Source organism: Lactuca sativa, chromosome 6, assembly GCF_002870075.4.
Source record: "Lactuca sativa cultivar Salinas chromosome 6, Lsat_Salinas_v11, whole genome shotgun sequence".
Classification (NCBI taxonomy): domain Eukaryota; kingdom Viridiplantae; phylum Streptophyta; class Magnoliopsida; order Asterales; family Asteraceae; genus Lactuca; species Lactuca sativa.
The window spans coordinates 19,982,369-19,994,234 of record NC_056628.2 but is presented as its reverse complement, the minus strand read 5'-3'; the positions used below and the strand labels follow the sequence as shown (position 1 = coordinate 19,994,234).

At 33.9% G+C, this 11,866-nt stretch overlaps 1 protein-coding gene across 1 annotated transcript; it reads left to right on the top strand.

Moving 5' to 3' along the window:
• Positions 1 to 219: 219 nt before the first annotated feature.
• Positions 220 to 1,837, top strand: LOC111885104 (S-adenosylmethionine decarboxylase proenzyme 4). Its single transcript, XM_023881397.3, has one exon. It carries the CDS (start codon positions 530 to 532, stop codon positions 1,547 to 1,549), a length of 1,020 nt encoding a protein of 339 aa, XP_023737165.1. The 5' UTR covers positions 220 to 529; the 3' UTR covers positions 1,550 to 1,837.
• The last annotated feature ends 10,029 nt before the right edge of the window (positions 1,838 to 11,866 follow it).

Here is an 11,866-nt window from a genome sequence, read left to right as displayed (position 1 = left end):
TTTGTAAAGTTTAGTGGACCCAGGCATTAAATGACTAAATTATATAAAAAAATAAAATAGTGATTTTACACTCCATTTTAGATTGCAAATTAAATTGCTTAATGAATGTGTGAGTTTTAAATAGAGAAAAGGGCATATGTACGACATAGACGTTTTTCTTTCTCATGAGAAAATGGACAAAGCTAAACGAAATACGGATGAAAGTAGTATAATGTCCCCTTCCAATTACATTTTTTGGGTTTAGTTTTTCTAGTTCGCTGAACTTAGTTTGTGAAATTAGCATTAGCAGACACAATCGAGCCAATGCCCACTTTATCTTTGCTGAGCACAAGCTAAAATCTTGTATTCATTATGCTCTCAATGATATCTCTTGGTTGCCAAACCCGCATGCTCCTCCACTCTCTCCCCCACCCTTTCTCTCTCCATAACTACACCCCTATATAACCGTTCATAACACAAACTACTCTATTCTACCCATCACAAACACAATTAATATTGCAACAACTATTGTACTCCATCACCTTCATTCATGGCTGTTTCTGGTTTCGAAGGCTTTGAAAAACGACTGGAGCTTCAGTTCTCCAGTCATGATCCTGATATCGGCATTGGCCTCAGGGAACTCGAATTCAAGTTTCTTGAACAAGTTCTCCATCAAGTACAATGTACGGTTGTCTCAGCACTTGGCAACCAACACTTTGATTCATACGTCTTGTCTGAATCCTCACTCTTTGTTTACCCTACCAAGATTATCATCAAAACCTGTGGCACCACTCAACTCTTGAAATCGGTTCAACCATTCATTCATCACGCCAGAACCCTCAACCTTCACATCACGGCTCTTCGTTACACACGTGGAAGCTTTATCTTCCCACAAGCTCAACCACACCCTCACACCAGTTTCCAAGAAGAAGTAGCGTACTTGGAGGATAGCATCCCCGCAAGCCTATGTTACAGAAAAGCTTCTGTAATTCCCTCTAAGCTCAAATCTCACTCATGGCATGTGTTTTCTGCCGGAGCTGTTGAATACTCCGATAACGTACCACTAGACTTATACACGGTCGAGGTGTGCATGACGGATCTTGATCAAACCCTAGCTCGCAAGTTTTTCCGACATCCAAACGACGGAAAAAACGGTGACTCTGCTGGAAGAGAGATGACGGAGATAACAGGCATCAATCGTATTAACCAGAATGCGCACATATGTGATTTCGCTTTCGACCCATGTGGGTACTCAATGAATGGCATTGACGGCGAACGTTATTCCACTATTCACGTGACGCCGGAGGATGGTTTTAGCTACGCAAGCTTCGAGTGCGTTGCGTCTATTTACAATGACGACATGGCGGATATGGTGAAAAAAGCCGTGAGAGTTTTTGGTCCAGGGACAGTTTCCGTTGCCACCACCAGCGCCACTCAGGACATGTGTGCACGTATAAAGGGTGCGGTGGAACAGCTTGGGATGAAGTGCCGGAGTTTCAGTATGGATGAGTTCCCAGCTGCCGGGACGGTGGTGTTTCAAACGTTCACAAGTCGCCGGAATAGAATATAATTGAAAACGATAAAAGGGAGACAATGGGTGCATGCATGATGACTATGAGGATGATGTGATTATGTTGCATGAGTGATACCAATGTGCATGTCATAGGATGGTGGGGTTGACTTGTGTAGAAAGATATATTAATTAGAGAGGTTGAGGGAGATGATCTTGAAATGGCAAAATTTGAGGGGGATGGTGTGTGTGTTCATCTACATCATGATAATGTACCCCACTATGGTTTGTCACGCCTAAGATTTTGAGGAATATGTTTTCAAGTGGATTAAATTTGGTTCATTGTTATATTCTTTTAGTAAAATAGTTTTGTTTTTTTTTTTGGAATATCATAAGATATTACATATTTCTATCTTATTTTTGGATTTTAACAAATCTCTCTGATTTTAGTTCTAACATAAATGGTGCACCAAGTGAACAAGTGAATGAACAAGCAAAACTATCAATATCATTAAGCGGAATTTGATTGATATCAACCGGAATGAAATAAATGAAAGAGCTATGTAATTGTTATGACAGTTAAAGCATCTTGATCCTGAAAAAATATGGAGTTTAGTATATGTGAAACTAAATATTTTTTTATATTTTATTCTTATTTATCCTCATATTATATTAAATATTAACATGTGTCAAATTTAATTATACATTTTATAAAATTAATAATCAATATATATATATATATATATATATATATATATATATATATATATATATATATATATACACACACAAGGTTGTAGAACCCGCTACTCGGTACCTGCTCGGCTGACTAGGGAGTAGCTAGTACTCGGGGAGTACTCGGATTCGGTAATTCATGTAGAAATATTTTTTGGAAAATTATATATGTCAAAATATTAAGTTAAAATCATAATTTGATTGAAATATATATCCAAAATTAGATACATGTAAATACATAAAAACTGAAATACACATAATTGTCTCACTACGTGGATAATTACTAAAAATTTAAGATATAACATGTTTGTGTTAAATAATAAATCATTAAGTGCGTTATACATATTAATCTTGAAATTCTTGATTTTTTTTCTCTTTTTATGACAATTTTGACCATTTGACCGATTTTGACCGAGTTGGCCGAGTTTGACCGAATAGGCCCGAATTTGACCGATTTTTGGCCGATTTTGACTAAATCCGAATTTTTTGGCCGAGTTAACATTACTCGCCTCGGTGGAGGGCCGATTCCGAGTAATCGGCCGAGTAGGCCGTGTTTTGCAACACTATATATATATATATATATATATATATATATATATATATATATATATATATATATATATATAATTTGAAGTTTTTTTAACACACAAAGTGCCATGTAGATGTTTTTTATATACTTTAACTTATTTTTTTAAAGATATTTTAGAGATTTCACACTCATTAAAATTATAATATTTGTCATCATTCTATAATTTAATTTAATTTTTTTTATGTCCCTAATATATCTATAATGAGATAATTAAAAAAAATTATGAAATATTCATAGACATAAAACAAAAAAAAAACAATTTAATGTCTGTTAATCAAAACATATACTATTACTTTTATTTTCATATAAATCGATTGGATAAGACAGCATAGCGGGTCAAAAACTACAAAAGCTTTGACTTAGAAAGTATTGTGTCCCCCGTTATGTCAAATTACAAAACTTTTAGTAGTCCTTTAAATTAGAGTCCCAATTTACCCATGTTGAATCTTGATTATTACAAAATTAGTCACATTAGTTTAACCACGTATGTCGGGTCCTTTATCTCATTAACAATGGAATACTTGTTCAATTATTAATTGACACGTAGACAAAAAAAATGAATTTCATAAAAGCTCATTATACAATTAAGTTCAGCTAATTACGCATGCATAAGCACGAGGGTGACAACACAAGGCGGCATATATATATATATATATATATATATATATATATATATATATATATATATATATATATATATATATATATATATATATATATATATATATATATATATATATATATATATATATATATATATATATATATATGTATGTATCGGGTAAGGACTCATTTTAAATGTGAGGACTCGTGAGGAAACCTTAAAAAATTTGAAAAACATACAAATCATAAAATCGAGTCTGGATCTATGTCCGTGAAAAAAAAAATTTGAATCATTAAAATTGAATCATGGATCATAATGATGCAAAATAAAAAATAAAAAATGAATTATGGATCAATTTTAATAATTAAAAATTTTATTCCAACTTTTTTCTCTACGAGGATCTCTTGGTTATCTCTGATTCTAGGATGTTCATCATTTTTAGTGCATATAGGAGTATGATGTTGACCGAGGATCCGACATCAACAAGGATCCTTCTAACGAAATGGTTAGCCATGTACAGTCTTATCAAGAGTTCGTCATGGTGAGGATCATGAATCCCTTCCCTATCTGTCTCGTCATATGTGATTTCCTTTTCACTGCTAACCATGGTATTATTTTGTGGTCTATCTTCCTTCTCTATTTTAGAGACCTTGGCGTGTCTTTTAGCCTAAGAATAAGAAGTACCACAGATGTTAGATCCGCCTGAGATAACATTAATTATCTTAGCGTTAGGGGTTAAGATCCTAGTTTCTCCGGGATCTTGTGACCATCCTGGTTGTTTTCCTTGGATTTTTCTCTTTTTATCCCGAGGATCTCTTTGAGGTGTCTCTTGCTAAGGAGGTAGTTGATTTCTTTTCTTAGGGCTATACAGTCTTCAGTCATGTGACTGAAGTCTTCATGCTAAGCACACCACTTGGACTTGTCTTTCCAACTGGTGGACTTGTTATCCTTCTTCGTGATGGGTTATGAGCACTACATCAATCATATGGTGTACATGCAAACCCTAAAGCTTTAGATCTATTTGTTTAATGAACATGAAATAATCATCCAACGCTCATAAACCCTAGATCTAGCATATAATATTCGATATTATCATAACAAAAGGGTTTAGATCTTACCTTGATTGTTATATAGCAATAACAATCTCAATTCCTCTTGATCTTGACTTTTGAAAGCTTAATGCCTCAAATGTTGCATCTCTAATGGAGTCACAAACACCATGTGCAACAAGATGACTTAGGAGAGGGAGAAGAAGCACCAAAAACGTCCAAGAACCATTAGGGATCACTTAGCCACGTTTTTGGGAGCCTTATGGGTCTTTATATACTTGTGAGGGCTGCTAGGGTTTCAGGTGAAACCCTAATTCTCTACTTAGGCCTTAAGCAACCCATGGAGTTCCCCTAGAAATCCCTTGGACGAAAATCATATGGTCTTCCCATAGATTTCGTCCAATGTGTTTTCCATTAGGAATCCATAGCCCAATTGCAACTATCATATAATTGCAATATCAATCCCCTTTATTTAATTAATCTCTTTTAGCCACAAAATTAATTCTTGACTAATATTAATTAAACAATATGATTTCTCTTTTAATATATTATTGATATAATATATTAATAAATCATAATTAATCCTCTTTCTCCTTAGTTCATCCTATCAGTTGCTATGGTGAAGGCAACCCAAAAGGACCATATTCTATTGGGTCAAGTGCATACAAAAATAGTTATGGGCTTAGACACCTAATCCAACAGTCTCCCACTTAGATAATTCTAATAACTATTTTGCATATAACTTCAGAACCTGATCAGCAATCGTAGCTTTCAAAAGCCGCTGTCGAACTCTGATCTTATCAGAAACATGTCCTTTAGATAAGGGATCATATATTCCACCATTCTAGATATTGTATGAGCTAAGATATGGATTTTAATCATACTCTCTTTTCATGTGCTGTTTCCCAATTTTTGATTTATGACGAATGACAATAGACTACAATTGAACACATCAACTTAGTCCTGACTTGGCCAAGCGCTTAGGGTGTCATCACTAAATCATCGAGGGGCCCACAGATATCGCTTTTATCCTAATTTGGGTAAAAGTAACGGATAAACTTCGACTAAAATGCTCGCTTGTACCTACTCATCTAATCACACATAACAATATGTTTTATAACACCAAGTTACTGGTGCGTTTACATATTATCAATGTGCAACCGACTTACACAATACAACTCACACGTCTCAGTTTCAAGAAGATAAGATATTATCGTCTCACCAATCACTCGTGATAAAATCCATGAAGTGATGCAAGTGAGTGTGGGTTTAATCCAATACTCTAATCTTATAGGAGCACTAATGAACTCTGCAGCAAACTTGTGCTATGTCTAAACACTTTAGAAAATCTACAGACGTATTCATGATAGTCTAGCTTCAATACCTACTTCCAAAGTATTTATTGATTGTGGATGGTTTGAATAATCTTATTATTCGGGAAGTCAAAACATACAAAGTGAAACACAATAATAATCAAATCCAATATGGCCCTAAACTTTTGAGTATAAATAAAACCCTTTTTATTTAGTCACCATATTGATTACACATTATTCATTGTATAATGTTTCGGATAATCAACTTATTACTTGAATTATAACAGCAGTTGTCTCATGCATCAATCATGCACACTCTGTTTACTTATGTTCCATACTTTGTGAAATCGATCAATTGAAAACATTTCCAATGATGCTCATGTCACAATCCCTAATCCTTATTGTTAGTGTAAGAACACAAAATTCTCGCCACTACTAGAATATGTTAGATTCTTTCATTTTATGCAACGATCCTTTCGTAATGTCACAACATTAAAGCCACCAAGACTTTACCAATGATATTACAAAATGCTCTATTGGATATCGTTACAAGGCAATTCCATAGATGTGAAGTCTCACATTCAAAGTAGATTCCTTTGAACATCCTTCTTGCATAGAATTCTCTAATCATAGATTCTCAATATCCAACTCCTAATATGGAAACATTTCTATATTTTCCATATGACAACTCATTCTAAATATAGTCTTATCTATTCATAATAATGTCAATATGCTCCATTCGTTACTATACTTCCAACTGCTCACAAGCGACCAATCCTTAGCGAACCTTAGATTGTCGTTGACAGTTGTTCAATTATTTTAGTCAATCCGGTTCTAGTCCCTTTTCCCTCTTAATGCCCTAGGCATTTGGAAAATTTTAAAATGATCGAATATTACAGCATTTGCAATCGATCCTATACCCAAAGCGTATGGGACACGATTCATAATGAAAAACGTTATATTTTACCAATTTCTTGCTATAATACTGCCATATATAGAATGCCCCTATGTTAAACCTTTTCAACATAACATTCATATATGTCTTTTGACTAAATTAAATCAAAATTTCTCGCTCTAAGCCTTTAGATTTCAAATGAAGTATAATATTCTCTACCTTAATTATAGCAAAACAACTATTCGACCTTTGCAACTTTGCGAATTGAAACTTTGTTTTCTATAATTAATATTGCTAACTTGCAACTCTTAAAATAATAATCATGCTCCCACTAATATGATAATTATATCCATACCAGTATAACACTTATGCTCCCACTAGCTTTGACATGTATTCAGAAAACAGTTGGACTTCTAGAAACCAATAATTATTGACTTCCAAAGTTCATATTTTTAATATGATATGCTTCGATAAGCCTTTATCTAAGCTTCTCAAACTCATACACCTTTCCTTAGATAGCTTATGTGTGTCTAAACCCTTTTAGAACTTATAGCAATAAGTCTAAAATGTTCAAACTAATTGCCAAATCTCACAATTCGAACTATGAAGAGGGATGTCGTAATCGTAATCGAATTTGAGAATGCAATTATCACAATTGTTATCTCTTTAAAATCTCTCTTAGCGAAAGCGTTTCCTCACAATCATTTTCACGAAACGCAGAGAAATCTTATGACACTTAGATTTTATGGTGTATGTGTTCATATCCCTGTGAAACAAATCTAAACTCATATGGACTGAACTTGTTCATTCCTAATTTGTTGCCATCAAGGGTCCCACCATTGCTTCCAAGTTATTTAGCAACTCACCTATACTAGTCAATGTACTTTCATTGAACAAGGTGCTTGGCCTTATGCAGTCAATTGAGAACTCGTAGAACTCTTATGCATAAATAACTTTACTAGAATGGCATAGAAATAAAATTTTGTCAATACGATAGGTTACAAACCTCAAGATGCGCGGTAGTGTGTAATAGGTTTACTCTTGATTAGTTCTTGAACCTTTTCAAGATCATTTAGACTCCCACTAACATCTTGACATATAAGATTCTCTTGTCAAGAAATATTTCTTGACAAACAAATATTCAAGAGTTAGTGCGGATTCTTATCAAGACTAAGCACTACACACAATTGGTCTTAGTTGGTCTTTGTCTTATCCAAGACATCACAACTTACCAATTTTAAACGTGCAAGCGTAAGAAAAACAATTTTCTACTCCACATTTGATGAGTGTGTTAAAACTTCTTAAGATGTGTCACTCAAGTCACAATCTTGGAGTATGACTCTAAGACTTGATTTTGGAACGAAGTATGATTCACCTAGTGATTTAACCATTTCAACAATTTCCGATTTCTCTTCTTAGACATACTAGTGCACTAAGGTTTACTTAGAGGATCCATTGTGATATGGTTTCACAATCAGTAAGACGATCATAAAGCATAATACTAAAGTACTCTCCCATCTTTTCAGATTGGAGAATATTTTATCTTTCTGCCTAATTGATTCTTCTTATCCGTTCTGTCATTCATTGAAACATTTCAATGATTCAGAATTACACTTAATCCTATAAGCGTAACCATATTTACTAGAATTTTAGTAAATTATGACGAATAGTCTTATTGTTATTTGTGGTGGACTTGACCAGTGCACAACATCGTGTTCTAGTCTTTTAGTCCTTCACTTGACTCACATACTTGTGTGATCAAGGAATTAGTCTTAATTTCCCAAGTACCAAAACTTCCATTCATCACATGATTCAAATCATACGATTCCAAGCATCTGTCCAATTGAAACCTGGGCGATGAGAATCTTCCATACTTTGAAAATTTTGACACTACCATAAATAACTTAACTAAGAATCACATCCACTTAATATTTCTTATAATAGAAATACACAGGCATCAATTTTTCACAAATGACATTGCAAGGAGATATAAATAAGAAAAAACTCAAAATTTATTTTATTTATAAAAGGTGCAGAAAACTTGTCCTTACAATGCAAATTTAAATGAAAACTATGCTATTTCATATTTATAAACAATCTATCATAACTTCTAAAAGTAGGAACTCCAAAAAATCCGATCATCAAATCATGCGATCGAAATCCATTTCTTCGCGATCAGACTCAGCTCACTTCTTAAGCTTCCTTTCTTTTCTTCGATCCTACAAAACATCAAAATGTAATCTTATCACATCATGTATTGAGAATCTAAAATAGAAAACTTAATAGAGTTAGATAGTGGATTTTACCTGAAGTAGAGTCATACATCTTGACTCTCCCATCTCTTAGATCTCCTAGGTAGTTTGGGCAGCTTCGTAACCAATGCCCCCTCTTTTGGCAGTAGAAACATATGGATTCTTCTAGAATGGTACACGGGACTATCTCAGACTCAGACTTTCTCTTGCATAGAGAAAACTTTTCTGGACTTCCAATGTTTTCATTGCCCATAGAAGGTTGTGATATTGATTTACCAAACAAATTTGCTCGACCAGTGCGCCAAATCATTTCTGATTCAGCAGCAATAAGAAAATAAGTCAAATCAATAAGGGTCACATTATGGTCCATCATATAGTACTCTCTAATGAACTCACTATATGATTCGGGAAGTTACTGAAGAACCAAGTCAACAACCAACTTCCTTGAGACATCGACACCCAACATTCCTAATTTATCAATATGCAACTTCATATCCAAGACATGAGCACATACAGACTTTCCATCTTCGTGTTTCATTGCCAATAGGGCTTGAGTGACCTTAAACGTTTCAAGTCTTCGAACACGTGGGTTAGGGAGAACAATAGGAGAAGGTGGATGGAGTGAAGAATGATCTCGTGTTCCTCGATCGAATCGTGGAATATCATCTTCATGTGGAAAACTTTTTCCAATGAATTCAGGAAGACCATAGTTGATAGATTTTGACATCTACAAAACGGGAGAAAATTCAAGTTAGTTGATTGGAATCCTTGATATAACACCTAATGGAATATCAAGGCTAGGACCCACCATAATATTCTACAATTTGGAAGAGGGATGTCGTAATCCAAATTGCAGAACATTTGAAGGTAGGTAAATGACGATTTACCAATTTCCACCATGAAAAACGAAATTTGAAAATTAAGTTTTAAATGAATTGAAACTCCTAGATCTTTTGAGATTCATTGAACTTTTCAATGGCATCTTTAAATCTCGAGTGTGCCCATCAAATCTGTGGCTAGGATGCTGAGGATCACAAACAAGTTGTGGATAACCATGCAAATTAGATTGATACTCTCGAAGATGCATAGCACCTAATCAATGTGCTGGTTAACCACATACGCTTCATTGATCTATGATAATCTACGAGCTACCCATTATGGTTCCATATTAGTGTACTGGTTAACCACACACGCTCCACTAATGACCAATAAAGGTGCAATGTGCAATTTCATGGATTATCACCAATTCCACATTTTTCCTAAAGTAACTATTTGGGAATTTATAAAAGTGTTTAGTTACTTTGTACTTCATTATAGTTATAATGGAAGGTTGTGTCCTATCCTACCCGTTCGGCTAACGACCCTCCACTATTCAAGATTGCGGTGGGTAAGAGTAGATACCCATTAAATCACCATTTTATAGGCAATTTCCTTAAACACCCCTTAGATACCAGCTTCGTAAGTGAGGCCTACTAACGGTAAGAGTGACATTTTACTTATACATATATAATATTAAACTTTTAATTCTATATAGTATAAGGGTGTATTTTACACTTTTAAAATACTAGGTGGTTTAATCTATTAACAAATTATACTTTTAATTTGATTAACTTACACCATGTCATCATGGATTTTTAACTCTTTTTTAATTATACATTTAATTAACTTAATAAAACCATAAGGGTGTAATTTGAATTTTTCAAAAAACTAGGGTCTTAGAATTTAATATTTCAAAATTAATACCTTTTAATTTAAGTTTTAAATTCCAAAACTTGAGGACAAATTTGGAAACCTTTCAAAATATTAGGTTTTAACTATTTAATTTTCAAAACTAAAACCTTTTGAGTTCATATTTAAACTATAAAACCTAAATGATGTAAATTGAAACTTTTTAATGTTACTAGATTAAATATTTGACTTATAATAATCCTATATTATCCATATTTAACCAGATCCATCAATTTTGATGAGGATAACCATTCCAAACTTTAAAAAAATCAGATTTAGGCAAGAAAAATGAGTTTTGGCAATTATGCTCAACAAAATCTGGCAAAAAAATCGAAAATCTTGGCACCAGAGCCTTGGACTCGTCGATTCCACAATGGAACTCGTCGTGTAGGACCTACTAGTTGAGTCCATTCATGGACTCGATGAATCTGCCAGTCAGAAACCCTAAAAATCGATTTTCAAGCAAGCAATGAACAATTAGGCATCAAATACATCAAACAAATAGCCTAGGATCTAATACCACTGATGGGTTATGAGCACTACATCAATCCTATGGTGTACATGCAAACCCTATTGGATCTAGTTTGTCTAATGAACATGCAATAATCATCCAAATCTAATAAACCCTAGATCTAGCATATAATATTTGATATTATCATAATAAAAGGGTTTAGATCTTACCTTGATTGTTATGTAGCAATAACAATCTCAATTCCTCTTGATCTTGACTTCTAAAAGCTTAATACCTCAAATGTTGCACCTCTAATGGAGTCACAAACACCATGAGCAACAACATGACTTAAGAAAGGGAGGAGAAGCACCAAAAACGTCCAAGAACCCTTAGGGATCATTTACCCAAGTTTTTGGGAGCCTTATGGGTCTTTATATACTTGTGAGGGCTGATAGGGTTTCAGGTGAAACCCTAATTCTCTGCTTAGGCCTTAAGCAACCCATGGAGTTCCCCTAGAAAGCCCTTGGACGAAAATCATATGGGCTTGCCATAGATTTCGTCCAATGCGCTTTCCATTAGGAATCCATAGCCCAATTGCAACTATCATATAATTGCAATATCAGTCCCCTTTATTTAATTAATCTCTTTTAGCCACAAAATTAATTCTTATTAATTCTTGACTAATATTAATTAAACAATATGATTTCTCTTTTAATATATTATTGATATAATATATTAATAAATCATAATTAATCCTCTTT

Excerpts from the sequence above, each read along its gene's own strand:
- LOC111885104 (XM_023881397.3), top strand. The coding sequence starts at position 530 with ATGGCTGTTTCTGGTTTCGAAGGCTTTGAAAAACGACTGGAGCTTCAG.